Source organism: Tyto alba, unplaced genomic scaffold, assembly GCF_018691265.1.
Source record: "Tyto alba isolate M040663 unplaced genomic scaffold, T.alba_DEE_v4.0 Super-Scaffold_5, whole genome shotgun sequence".
NCBI classification, from domain to species: domain Eukaryota; kingdom Metazoa; phylum Chordata; class Aves; order Strigiformes; family Tytonidae; genus Tyto; species Tyto alba.
Window position 1 is genome coordinate 3,579,112 of NW_024881326.1, and position 14,822 is coordinate 3,593,933.

Genomic DNA, 14,822 nt, shown 5'->3' on the forward strand with positions numbered 1-14,822 from the left:
TTTTTACAGAGTGAAAGTAAACTTTCAAATGTCACTTTTGGGACTGTGATCAAAGATTTTTTTTTGCCACTGCTTAATCTCCTACATTTTACAACTACTCTGTTCCTTAATAGCGAGGCACGCTTACAAATGTGCTGTCCTGCTTCCCAACAGATGTCACCTGACTGAACTTTGCATTACTGCATGCTGTCTCATGCCCAGCCCTTCCCACACACACATATGCTGGCCTTCTTGCACAAAACCACGTGTAGCACCCCACACACTTCTGGAGACATTTTCTCTCCCTTTCTCACACACACACACTCTCAGAGCTCTACACCTTTTCCCTCCTGTCTCATCTTTAGTCACTTCTTAAAGATGCTGACAGTGATTTGTTTGAGGCAATCGAAACAAGAAATACTCTGAAAAGAGATGGGTTGAAAGAGAAACACATGGGAAAAGAAAAAGCTTGTAGTAATTTTTGTTGTATCACTTTTGCATGAGGCTTCATGTGTGGTGAGTGACTGATCTACATAAGGATGCTTCAAATAGGAAAAAAAAACTCATAGAAGAAATCTTATATCCTTTGTCTTCCCTCTGTCTCCAAAATATGCTTTTCCACCCCTAAGCCAGCCCCAAACTTAATATGAGGGTCTGTGTGGGCTCGAACACATGTGTGAAGGGGAATGCACATGAAGTACCAGTCAGTAATAATCTTTCTTTTTTTTTCCTCCTCAGTTTGTTGCTCAGCCAAACTGCCAGCAACTACTAGCAACACTTTGGTATGACGGTTTTCCAGGATGGAGGCGGAAACACTGGGCAGTAAAACTCTTGACCTGTGTCACCATTGGACTGCTATTTCCTGTGCTATCTGTGGCATATCTGATTGCACCGAAGAGCAGGCTGGGACTGTTCATTAAAAAGCCATTTATAAAGTTTATCTGCCACACCGGCTCTTACCTAACCTTCCTCTTCATGCTCCTGCTGGCGTCGCAGCACATCGTCAGGACTGACCTTCACATGCAGGGACCACCTCCCACCATCGTGGAGTGGATGATCCTGCCCTGGGTTCTAGGTAAATCAGAAACACAAAAATGCCTGAGCCGCAGTCGCCTGACTCGCACCCGTGGCAACTGTGTGAAGACTCATTTCTGATCTCAGCATCATCAGCGTGTAAAGAGATTTGGCAGCCAGCTTCAGTAACTGCATAAAACAGCTGGGCTCCTTCTGGAACAACAGATCCTGTTGGCCTAGGGCTCTTCTGCTGTTCATACTGCCATCTGACATGCCTTTAGACATGACCCTGAGTAAACCGCAGCAGTTGCAGCTCCCTCCCTGCTTCCCCCATGCTCTATGTGAGGAACAGGTTAGGAATTAGCTTCTGGGTCACGCCAGTAACAAATAGTGTCACTGCTCATGCTGGCTTAGTTCTGCTGGCTGGTACGTGGCAGAAGGCAGCACCAAGAACCTGTCTCTGCTTTCACCTGGTCACTGACCTGATCCCAGAGCCAGCGCGCAGGTACCAGGCCTCTTTATTCCTGGGCTCCCAGACTCCCAAATAGCCTACAGGAAGACAGAAAAGGGAAGATAAATCTCACTCTTCTGCATGCCTCTGTGCTGATAAACACTGAATCAATATCAAGTACTCTGATGGAAGCAGGAGAAGGAGGGAGTATTTGCTATCAGACGGTTAAACGTGAGGTTCTTATTCCAGCCTGGCTTGGGCAGCCACAACTGGGAAGAAAAGGAGGTGTCCATGTTCCAGAAGGCAGGATGTATGGCTGAGGTAGTGAGATGGGATGGGAGAAAGCGGATAGAGCCACTGAGGGAGAAGAGCAGAAAAGCATAGTTGGATATATTTTTTTTGTGAGAGAAGTATTTACCCTTTCAAACTGAGTTTCAACACAACAGCAAGTGAAAACCAGTGAATTTCGTTAGAAACATAATCTCTCCTCTAATTGAGCACCCATCTCCCTTGCTGTGCCATTAACACGGAGCACTGCTGTGAGCTGAGATGTTACTGGGAGGCCTGTTCAGGGGCAATGGTTTCCACACCTTTATTGCTCTCCTCCAGCCTCTGTCCATACAGCCCAGGTCAGTTCAGTGCTAAACCCCAGAGGTCAGGTAACAGTGAACTGTGACTGTGTAGTAGGTGTCAGTGGGCTGGAAGGCCACGCTGATGCTTTCTGAGGACACCTCTCACAAACCTCAATCTCTGGAGCTCTCCTTACAGCTGCTCAGTGCTTCTCACGGGTCCACCCCTGCTTTCCTGTGCCTGCTGGCTCCCCGCTCCTCATTTCTCTGGCTGCTCTGGATCAGGCTGGTTCTGTGCTGAACAAACCTGGCTGTTCCCCATGCCAAACCTAAAATTGCTGATGGAAAATGAGGAAAGAAAATAAGATTTGCAAACAGGTTCACAAATCACTTTCCATCGTGACCCAGGGCACTTTGCTCCTTGCATAGCTCTACCACAATTTACAAATGGTAACTCAGGCTTCATTATCTTATTAAACTGATTAATGGCATTGAAATGCATGTGTTAGTAGAAACTTCAGAATAAGCTGAGAAAGGCTAAATGTCTTTTCTGAGTTTAGGTGATCACTTCACTCTATCCTTAACTTCATGGTTAAAATTGAGGGAAATGGTAGGCATTTCAGCAAAATTGATTTGCAGATGAAAGAGGAATAATCCATTAAAAAAACCCTTTCAAAATCACCTCTTACAGCTGTCTGCTCTTCTTTTTGAGTTCCTTTGTTTCAGATAAATAGGGATATTATGGGACTGTTTATTAAATGGAGAAATTAGAACAGTTTCACCAGATTAAAGGTTATTATTTAAGAAATATTTTCCACAATAAAAGGAGAGCAAGAACAGGCACACACAGCATTGCTGTAACTATAGTAACCAGCAATGATAACTCACTATAAATACAGTATATGAGTTCTTGAACAGGCTCCTCTCCATTGATTTATTTTATGTTTTTCTGTGCATGAAAAGATTGGGAGGCAGCTCTAATAAAATTACCTTATTGGCCTTGACATTATGCTTGCGTGACCATTGACCTGCTGGCTAGTAGCTGAAGAGCCAAGATTGATATCTGGATGTTTGCAGAAGTTCATTTCAACATTATATGCTCTTCAGATTGAACTCTGGGGTCCTAAAACTTGAGTTGCAAGTAGCAAGTGACTACTGCAGTACCCTGTGGTTAGGTATGGATAGCAATTTGGGTAACTATATTGGTAATGCACCTGGAGCTGTATTTTGTTGGGTTTTTTTCTTTTCACATATGTTTCAGGTCTTCATTCAAGGATAATGTTGTAAACTGGGTAATTCAAAATATCTGGCGGCTCTAATGACATTCCCAAAAGCATGTAGGTGATGAAGAAGCTTAGGTGCCATTTGTTTTTTAATGGGACTTAGGCTCTCAAAAATACTTAATCAGTTCTGCAATAAAGGACATGTAAGTTACTTAAAATAAGAATTGTATGCCAGGTGAGTTTAGCAGTCTGGCTAATGAACTTCAGAAGCTGCCCCTCACCCCTCCAGCTGTGAGGAGGTCTAGTGAAAGTTAGCAGGTGCCAAAAATTATTACTAGAAGGCATTTCAGAGTTGAGATGATGGGCTCTGGCTGTATCCTTGGGAACAGATACTCACCTTGCAAAACCCATAGCCATATTGGATATTAGGTGAGTCATTGCTGAGCGATGTGATGCCAGGCCGTGGTGCCCTTTTTCATGCTGAGTCCTACCTTTTTTCACAAATAGTCCCTATGGGCTTTTTGTGCAGCAAGATACATAAATACAGTGACTGAGCATAGAGAATGAATTCACTTCTTCCTTCTTTGGTGGGATATTTCCAGGTCAGGGGGAAAATGTACTGGCATGCAGAAGCTAATACTAGTGTTGCAAGTTCTGCAGAGGTCAGGAAAAATCAGTGCAGTCCAACCAAGTAATGGTTTTGATGATTACTTACAGTTTCTACGAGAGCAGACAATCTATTAGAAACTACACCAAATAGAGTTGCTTAAGTAGCTTATTCATGTAGAACAAATTTCATCTGAGCCAATCCACTCATATTAGTTATAATTAACATATGTTTCAAGCAGTCTCCTTGTGTGTGTATATCTGGAGCCCTGGATAGGAAACCTAGGTCTTTCTCATATCTCTCTAGACTACGTTCCCCACAGAGTTATAAAATGTCTCATAATCAGCAGTATTATACTTTGCAGAAGACAGGAGGGATGAGACATTTTATCGAAGCTGTTAATTTAGAATTGCCTTTTGTTACATCAGATATACACAGTGCTTTAATGACAAATAATACCTCGTCATGACAATGAACTCTCTTTCTTTCTACAGGTTTTATCTGGGGAGAAATCAAGGAAATGTGGGATGGTGGATTCAATGAGTATGTGCATGACTGGTGGAATCTGATGGATTTTGCAATGAACTCCCTCTATCTTGCAACTATCTCCCTTAAAATTGTTGCCTATGTCAAGGTACAGTAATTTGAGAGAGAGAATTTGTAACTTGCTTGTAAGAACTGTAGTACACAGAGTTGTCAAAAGCAAAATCACAGAACAAACAGAATAGCTGTTTTTCAAGCAGTCCTGTTTTGAAAATTTACCTGGAAAGCTTATTAATTTGTTTGGAGAATGATAGACCTTCTCATCCTTTGATCATCAGTCCTTGATTAAGACTGAAGTAGATTCTTTGGGCATTGGGTAGAAGTTTCCCTTACTGTCTGTTTTGTAGTTTCTCAGTTGCCAAAGATACGTTTTGTTTTCCATACTGACACTGGACCTCTTTCAACAATGCTAGACATAGTCAAAATGTGATTTTTAAATAAAACAGTAAAGGAAAAACAAGAATAGGGATATCTGAAAACATCTACAGCCAAGATTCATAATCTGTACTCCTGCAGATCTGTAGATTACTAATGAGAAATTTGTGAAAAGTCTACTGAGAAAAGCAAGCCCACTAGTAGGAAGCTTCCATCAGACATAAGGGAGTCAACTTATTGTATTCAATATATAGTTTTAAACTATAGGCAAGGAAATGACAAAGGAGCATGCTGGAGCTTTAACACCATGTAGATTCTTCACTGTCACGTTCCATTTATGGTGAGAATGCACATCAGAGCTCATCCTCAAAAGTACCTTCTACATGTGTAAACTTCTGGTGCTCCAAGTTAGCATATGCCCATGTTATGAGGCCAGAGGGTTGCCTGAAGCACTCTCCTTCTGTCTCTCTTTTTCAGAGACACAGACAAGGCACAAATGACCTTCTGCAAACTTCCTTATGTAGTGGCTCTCTGACTTTGGTTGGAGCTGCATGCTTGGCCTGATTCTTTTCTTGGTATAAATTAGCAGAAGCTTCACTACAGTTAGTGTAATTACGCAGGTGTAAGTCAACTAACTGCAGTTTGCTCCTTGGCCACCTAAATGCTTTCTAGGTTTGCTGAGCTTCTGTGTTGGTTTTGCCCTGGTAGAAGGATACTACTCCTTTTACCACAGGTTCTAATAACTAGGACAAGCACTTCTCCAAAGCAACCTTGTTTAGTCCTGCCCAGGCATGTATGCAGGCAGAGAGAATAGGAGAAAATTTCACAAAGTTCATTGGCTCCAAAATGGTATGGCTTTTATAATCTCTTCAGCAAGCAGTCTTGCTATGGGGCCTTTTTAAAATCCAGAAGGCTGCATAGTGGTGAGTGAGTTTTTCAAAAGGAAAAGCTTTAAGAGAGTTGCTGTTCCTGAAGAGGCAGCTCTGTAGCAGCATCAAAGCAGGGACAGATTACGCCTTTTTCCTCCCAACATTCAGAACCAGTGAGGAAATTACAGACTTGAAAGGTTGGTCTTTAAACTGAGAGCAATACAAAAAAATGCTAGAAATCATAAGATTCACGAACAAATCTTAAAATGTTAACAATCTTGTTCTTTCTCACACACAAATTACTAGAAGAGCTGTGCATCCACAGATTTATACAGTCACATACTGAGATTTAAACTCTTAGCCAAACCACAAGTACAAAGGAAATACAACTTTTTTTGTATACTCTGTAAGAACAACAGAAACTTACAGGCTGACTACAAAGACCTATATACCAGCACACAAAAGAATGCTTACAGGCATATATCTGTTTGAGTACAAATCGGACCCACTTGGATTAAGCCTGGCTGATCCAAGGTCTGCTCCTGATGAGGACTAGTGTCAGACAATTCTGAGAGGTGCATAAAATTGTACACAGAAGTAGTTTTGAAACAGCATACTCACAGAAGTTCCCTCTGACCTGTGTCACTTTGAGGTTGCAGTATGCACTGAAACATGAGGATTTAGAACGTTGATAATGGCTTCAAAACCTTTTGCAACATGACTTGTAAAGGTTTTTGTTATTTATAGAACAGCCTCGAGCTGGAAGAGATTGGTATATGTGCCAATGTACCATATTCTAACACTTCTTAGAACTTCAAAGGGTTACATGGACATTTAGCTTTCTGCCAAATATCAGAAAAATAAATTGCATACTGACACTAATGTTTTCCATCTTTATTTTTATGTGGAGACTTTCTTTTTTCTTGATTTGAGTAGTTCCAAGACCTGGCCCTAATATTGTCCAATACCAATAAAACCTTCAGGCTAATTATAGGGTAAAAATGCTTTCTTATTCAGTTTTCATTTGCCGCACTGAATTATCATGTAATGAGGAAGGGTAAATGTGACTGCCTGACATACCTTACTTCTACTGTTCTGTGTATATCTCTGCTGTGTTTCATCTTCATCTTCTGATGCCTAACCCAAACAACTCCAGCCTTCCCAGATACCCAGCTTCATTAGATACCTCTGAAATCTTCTGTTTCTCTATTGCCTATCACGCTAGGCTGCTTTGAAGAGACTACTGTTTTCCAAGCAAGGATACACCACCAGTTTATAAAGGGCCAAAATATGACCCTAACAAGTTGCTTTAAAAATAGATGTGAGATGAAGAAGACCTTTCCACATGCCTTTACATGCAGCCTATGCTAACCCCTAGCAGAGAGCCCCTGGGCTGCTGTGTCCAGCCAGCATGCAGAAGAGAACTGCAAACAACTGTGCAAATCTGCTCTCTAGGCAGGGGAGGCTTTCCAGTCACAGCCATCCACCCCCACTGCTGGGTATTGGCAAAAAGTTAACATGTCTGCCTGTTTGTAAATATTTTAAGACCCATCTTCAAGTTAACAGACTCAGGCCATGATGTTCGTGTAATAAAGAACAGTTTGGAAATGTCAGAAGCAATCAGAGGTCATGCTGAAATGCCTTTGTATCATGTCTCAGCTCCTTCATACAGAAGAATAGTTTGAAATATCAACTTGCTTTTAGCTGTGTCCTTGAAAAAATTGTGAACTCGTGTATTGGACCTTCAGATTTAAATAGAAAGTCCCTGCAAACTCATCTATCAGTATGATGTTGATACCATTTAATTTTAAAAGGTACAAAAATTATTTTAGGAGTCCTAAACACACTGGATACGCTACTAGCTGTATTATTCTAAGTACATTTTTGCCTTTTTATACATGTTAACTGAGCAGAGACAAATGTTAAAAGGACAATTATTCCTTGATGTTAAAATGTCTTTGACTCCATTCTGTTGTGCCAGTGGAGTTAAGCCAGAGTAGTCACATTTATACAACCAGCTCTTTTGTGTTACCTATTTGCATCTTGATGCACATTGCTCAGAAAATGCTTCTGCTTTTACAGTTACATTAGAAACCAAGTTAATGTTATAATTGATGCACTCAAATGTATCGTGTTTCAGTTGTAATTATGACCTCTGCTTTAGCAACTCTCCTAAAATTGCCATGACAAATTAACTAATAAGAAAATTAATATGAAGAAAGCATTTTGGTTCTGGGCTGTTGGCACTTTTTTGAGATTTATAGGGAAGGAAAGCATCCACTTCTTACGCACAATAGTTCATTGCTTTCCTTCTTCCCTCCCTTCTCCCTCCCTCACATTCTTCCTGGAATGTATAGTGTTTTGAATGTGCAATCATATTTAGGAGGAAAAAAGAAAAAAAAAGGTAATTGGAAATTTCCGACCTGAACCTGATAAAGGGCAGACTGAACCCCTTTAAATGTTGAAAGAGAAAGAGATTGTGTATGAAACCATGGACCTGAAGAATCTGCAAACAGTGAACTCAAAATTCAAAAGGCCCGTTTTCTAAATTTAGACTAAGAGCAGCCAACATATGAGAAGCCTCTAAAGAAAAGTTGGTCCCACGACTATCCATATCAGGGGGTCATCATCTAGTAGGGAGAGTTCATAAGAAGGCATCATGAATCCTGAGTCTCTGCCCTAATCAAGTCAGCTTCAGTCCTGAATCCCAAATGTTAGTCTGATAGGAGCTGAGATTTCAGAGTTTAAAAAGTCCTTCTTGTATCACCAGGTTAGTATTTACATGTGAAGCATTAGTATTAGCAGGTGTGACTTTTTGAGTTATCTCAGAGCAATTACAACATAATTCACTTTTATACCCTTGTTATTTCTTTCAGTATAACGGTTCTCGTCCAAGGGAGGAATGGGAAATGTGGCACCCGACTCTCATTGCAGAAGCCCTCTTTGCAATATCCAACATTTTAAGTTCCTTGCGTCTCATATCCCTGTTTACAGCAAATTCACACCTGGGACCCTTGCAGATTTCTCTGGGACGCATGCTGCTAGACATCCTTAAATTCCTTTTTATCTATTGTCTGGTGCTTCTGGCTTTTGCCAATGGACTGAACCAGCTTTATTTTTATTATGAGACCAGTGCCTCGGAGGAGCCCAACAACTGCAAGGGGATCCGATGTGAGAAACAGAACAATGCCTTCTCCACGTAAGATGTCCTTTCCTTTCTGTTTTTAAGGTTGACTTCCACTGTTCCCTGTCCTACCTGCCTTTGCCTGTTGTCTGTCACTGCACTGAAAGTGCCTTTATTTATTCATTCACAAATATCAGGTGAGCTGGTTGACTATGCAGGAAAGGTGTGAGTTAACTGGGGCAAACGTTCTGCTGAGCTTTGCTATCAGAAAAGACTCTTACTTAGGTCTGGAGTGGGAGACAGTTGTTTTAGTTCTGGACCAAAGAGTCTCCCTACATGATCCTGCAACTTAAATTTTATTATGGCTACGTACAATTTCAGTATATTTGAGAAAGCACATATCCCTTTGCCATAAGAATTGTTTTGTCTGATTGCGGAGGGAAGGAGGGGAAGCTAAACAAAATTTAGAAAAAAAGGAATTAATAAATAATGTGATACAGCAGCAACAACAATCTCACCTGGGCCATTTTTATGCATACATGACATTGCGGTCTTCTCTGATTCTCCTTGTAGTGAGGTGAGACTAAAATCCCAGCAAAAAGGATTTTGCTGGAAATGCTGGTACTTTACTGAGATGTTGGCATGGAAATTGCTGTGGTGACAGCTGGCAGGGCTGAAAGGAGATAGCACATGCTGAAAAATAACATGAATTGTCTTTCTGATGTATTTGTTTTAATTACTAATAGTGGAAATAATTATAATAATCAGCCCCCACCCAATTGTTCTTGCTGCTTGCACCGTACTTAAAACACAATGGGAAGAGAAATAAATAAAGCACGGTCTAGAAAAAGGCCCACGCCCTGCAAACAAGCAAAACAAAACTGTTGTCCACCACTTTATGCTAAATTAAATAAAACTTGTCCTAATGCCCAATAATTCTCCACCCTCCCTCAGCTGAAGGCTTGAGGTTAAGAAAGGATTTGTGACATATTGGCACTGTTAACAAAAGCAGATGATGGCTCAGGCCGCATGAATAGGTTGGAAGAGGAAAGGCTCCAACATTGTCCTGCAGGCTCCCTCCTTGAAAGAAGTGGGGGATTTTCATGGGATGGAGTACAGCCTTATGAGAGCATCATGACCTGGAAGACCAGATGTGCTGCTGTTTTCCACTGCAGAGCAGGAACACCGTAGGCTTGATTAATTTTCCAATTAAACCCATCTATATCTGGAGGAAGTGAATGGAATTGCACTGTGCTAATGAAAAACAGAATTAAAGACTTCGGTCTTTTTTCTATTTTAATTGCTTCACGTGTCCCAGAAATGTGTTGTGCTGCCCTTGCAAAGGAATTAAATAACAAATACTATTCCTTGATCTATGTCCATATTGATGCAGCAGCCAGGGGGAGAAATGTTTGGCAAGCACAGTATTTGTTAAGTGGCAAATTGTAGCTCATGAAGGGTCAGAACCACAAAGTTCAGGACTAGAGCCTGCCTTTCCCTGGAGCTATGGTGAACAGATGTATGCAGTTCTGCGTTCTGGCTGGGACCTCTCTCCATTGCAAACCAGTTGTTTTACAGATTTCACTGTCATCAGGTTAGTAGAGAAAACATCAGCAGGATTTGACTAAAGAAAAAGAGTGTTGGGTCAGTAGGGGGAAAAAAAAATATCCCCAAGTCTGTAAGAAGGTGTAATATCTTGGGAACTAGAACAGAACCACTTCACCGAAAGTGTGCAGATCAGCTTAAATACAGACCACAATTTCTCCCACCCTAACATTTAGTTTAAAACCCCTGCCAAGGAGAATGTAGCACAGAAAGGAAACTGAGGGGGCTCAGCCTTTATGGCAGAGGTTTGTTTAAAACAAAACCGCAGTGGGAGGGGATCTATTAGGACTGAGGTCTCCTGGCAGGGGACAGAATGCTCTGCAGTTACTTTTTGTTTGAGACTTGCTTAAGAAATTTATTTAACATGTTCTTAAAAGTTTAAATAGTTGTTATTAACACCCCCAGTACAAGCTGACATTTGGCCCTCGAGCAGATGCACAGCATGGGTGACTGGCTAAGAACGAGCAACCTGCAAAACAGAAAATTATATTGTTGGGCTGGGGAGCGCAAGCATGGCTGGAGTGAATTCAAATCAGTGCTGGTGTTACCTCAAGTTTGCTCATAGTTGATCCCTAATGAAAGAATAAATGTAAAAGGGCTTTCAATCAATACCCTTTGATTCCTACCGGCATTTCTAGGCAGTCACACAATAAGATCTAATTTTGTAAGGGAAGGAAAAGCAGGACGCCACTCGTGTTTGTACAGCTTGTTTAAAATGTGACACCTATTTACCGGTGCATTATTTCCTATTACTCCCAAAGGATGGGTTTAATATTTTCTTGGTGAGGAAATTTTCTGCATCGCAAACATAGATCATAGAAAAGTAATATTCCTTTGTGACAGCAATGAGGTGAAGTCATGAATAATTTAAGGATTTATGCTTTGGCCTCACCATCCCTTAGAAAGCAGAGTATCTACTGCTTAGACAGACAATTTGAAAATAGGTTTATCGCTGTGATTCTGGCAACTGAAAGAGAGAGAAGAGAGGAAGAGGAGGGAGGGGTGGAGGAAGTCACACCTTACTGTCTGCTGTGTCATTCTCCCTGGAGGGTCTCGCTGATCACTGGGGCTATTTCTCCAGGAACTACAGGAGGTCGGGAGGGTTCCTGTGGCAGAGGGGAGCCCATGCTCTCTCTAAGCTGCTGTGGACAGTGGTGAAGCTTTGAGATTTCTCCTGGTTGCTTAAGATGTAAAATATGCTCAACAGGAGGGGATGCTGTCTCAATCACAATTTCCAAAATTTGTTTTTTAAAACTGCTTCTCCAAAGTAGTGTGAGCCCCACCTGAAGCACTGTGAAAAGAGACTGCAGTTCCGGCCTGTCATTAAAGACCGAGGAAAGAGTAACTAGGCTTTACTTCTCTGCAAAGTTGCAGAAACCACTCGCTCTCTTTTTCAAGGGGGACTACATGTCCACATGTAAATACATAGGCCTTAGTTCTGGGCCCAAACTATGCTCCTGGTTAATACTGTGAATTGAGAGCAATGCACTGATCAGTTCTAAGACTGATTTCAGTTTCATGACAGGAACCTCTGTCTCCCCTGAGCCTACAGCCTAATCAGTACTTCTACTACTAATAGTTAAAATAAGTAAAAAGATAGATAACACTCCACCATTTTTAGTGGAGAAATGCTTAGCATTCTGTGGTTAATCCTTGTTTTACCACCTCACTTATTAAATAAATCTAACAAACAGCCTGACTTTTGGGAGAAAGGAGTTTTGCTTTAAAGAGTCTTTATAATTTTGGCCAGTGAAAAACATAAGATACATCCACAAATTTGAAGAAACTAAATCTTCATATAAAACATGAGGGTACATGTGGAACAGATGCCTGGAGAAGCTGGGAGAACAGATTCCTGGTATATCAAGTGAAGTATCTGAATTATTTGTGTTGATTTTTCTAGTAGGAGCATTTGAAAATATCTGCCAACCTCAGGCCAAAATGGAAACTCTTACACAGGCATATAAATGTCATTTTTTGATGATATAAATGCCATATTTTGTAAAGCCAAAACAAAGATGCCCAAATAGAGCCATTATTTAGATTGCTGAATATGTATTTGACGTGATTGTGAAAGGTCACTTGTCTCTGGCTGAAGCAAAGAGAGACCTGGGATGATCTCATCAGCTGTAAAGCACAGTGAGGTCAGGTCTAGTTCATCTATGGAAGGAAGACTTCAAAAGAAGAAAACCTCTGGAGCTGAATTAATGTGATGACTCTTTTTCATCTGAGTCATTACTGATCAATTGTTGCAGTGTGCTATTGAGAGCCCCGCACTGGGGTGGGTGGGAGCTGCTGCACAAACAAGCCATGGGGACCAGCATTTTTGGCCACGTGCATTGCTAACAAAGTAATTGCAAGCTCTCAGCCTATATTAGAGCAAAAGATGTGAGTGGACGTGATTTCTTGCATCTCCTACCTCGTGGTGCCTCATTTTTGTGCACTATTTAACTACTATGGTCATGCTGTACTTGGGGATGGGTTCCCTGAACATTTAGTCAGCATGTTAATGCAGACACTGATTAAATGGGAGAGTTTATAGATAACAGCAGTATCATAGCATGGCAATTTTAATTAAAGGGCATGTATTGTGGCTGTTCTTTGCATGTGTGTAGAGTGGGAAAGGGAACTTTGGCTTCCTTCAGGGCACTTTGGCTCGTTGCATCTCACAAGGATGTGGGCAGGGCTGTGGGACAAGTAGCAAATGTTGTTGCTGTGACATAACCCTCAGATGCATTGGCCAGTGGGCCACTGTGGCTGGAGTGCAGACTGCCCCCCAGGGGGAATAAGTGGCTGTACTGTACTGCCCAGCCTGAATTAAGCATTGTTTTCCATTCCCCAGAGTCAGGTAGCCAAGTAAAAATCTGGTTCTATTTGCAGACTTTTCGAAACCCTCCAGTCACTCTTCTGGTCTGTGTTCGGTCTGCTCAATCTCTACGTCACCAACGTGAAAGCCAGACATGAGTTCACAGAATTTGTCGGGGCCACTATGTTTGGGACCTACAATGTCATCTCCCTTGTCGTGCTGCTGAACATGCTTATAGCCATGATGAACAACTCCTACCAGCTCATTGCCGTAAGTTACCTCATTCTCTCTCTTTTTTGCTGTTATTTTTCCTCTGTGTGCCTCATCTGTTTGGTTTATAGCAAGTGTGTATCTTCTGGGATGCTGGAGACTGCTGCCCCCAGTTTTTGACAGCAGATAGTTGGGATTTCTACTCGCTAGCCTGAATCATGCTTGCGGAGGAGGTTTTGCTCTGTTTGTAATGCTTCTTAGCTGGAAAAGGCTTATCAGCTGTGATCTGCCCTTGGCTTCTCCTGTAGAGTAGCCTCCCTGATCACCTTGTCATTAGCAGCTGATTTACTTTGTAGCAGAGAGGGTATATAAAAGGAAGCCTTCCCACTGCTTCCCAATGTTAGGTTTTAACTTGGGGAGTGTTGTAGATTTTTTTTTCCCTCTCTCCTATTACTATTTTTTCATTTGAAACTGCATGTGTCAGGAGCCCAGTCCTGTAATTTCTTATTCCACAGTCTTCCCACTGAAATGAGATCATTTCCATCTGTAACACCAGGCAGTCTCCTGGCAGCTGACTCGGTAGACCTATAATCTCAGATTCCTGGGTAACCTCAGTGCAGGATGGATCTGAGCTGAGGCAGCTCAGGGCTGCCAGGTGGCCGTAGAGTCAGTTTCAAACTTAACTTTATCTTCACTTGAATGTTCAAAACTGGTCTCTCTACTGTAATCTCATTCTATGTATCTAAAAGCCAAAAAAATTGATAGATTTTACAGATTACATATTAAATATAAATTTTACAATTAAATAGATTGAAAACTAAAGCAGCATGGCTCTGCATTTTTAAGGCTATTCAGGTAAACTACACAGAAACAGTATGGAAGGAAGCTGAATCTTGTGTATGCAGTACTTAGAGTAAACCAGTGGGCACTTACTTTGCAGTTCTGATGCCTAACATGATAGGTTTAGAGATAGTGAGGTGATGAAGTGTTACATCGTCTGTGAACAGAAAGAAGAGTTTAGAAAGTCATCTGTGTCCTCAGCTGGCCACTCAGAAGTACAGGCAGAGTAGAGACTTCTTTCTTTGCTTTGGATGACTCCCAGATTTACTCTAAAAGATAAAGGATAAAACAGAGGGAAAAAAAAAAAATAACCAGTACCAGCTCTCCTACTATTCCTATTCCCAACTTCCTGGACAAATCTCTGGGGAAATGTATGGGTGAGCTCCTTTCCTGGCTAAGGTGCACAGAGGAGAGTATTATGTTGTCTTCTTTAACAGGTTCCACAACTGCTGTCTATCATCTGCTGACCCAGGTGGCTCCTAAATTTAGTTATCTAGTCAAACTGAGCACAGACCCAGTCAAATTGGTGACACTTTTGGACATCTGATCTTTATCACGTTAAAAAGTATGAGAAAAACTGGACCACTGTCCTTTGAAATGAGCAGAA

At 41.5% G+C, this 14,822-nt stretch overlaps 1 protein-coding gene across 4 annotated transcripts in view; it reads left to right on the forward strand.

Annotated features, from left to right (window-relative positions):
- TRPC5 (transient receptor potential cation channel subfamily C member 5) overlaps window positions 1–14,822 on the forward strand; it is a 103,114-nt gene that overhangs the window by 63,117 nt on the left and 25,175 nt on the right. For all 4 annotated transcript variants that reach the window (XR_006166981.1, XR_006166982.1, XM_042807419.1 and 1 more), the window contains exons 4-7: window positions 718–1,054; window positions 4,338–4,477; window positions 8,507–8,829; window positions 13,240–13,435. Coding sequence is in view for 2 of the 4 variants with exons in the window: in XM_042807419.1 (XP_042663353.1) it covers window positions 718–1,054; window positions 4,338–4,477; window positions 8,507–8,829; window positions 13,240–13,435 (996 nt within the window). In the remaining 2 variants the exon portion in view is untranslated. The remainder of the gene's footprint in view (window positions 1–717; window positions 1,055–4,337; window positions 4,478–8,506; window positions 8,830–13,239; window positions 13,436–14,822) is intronic.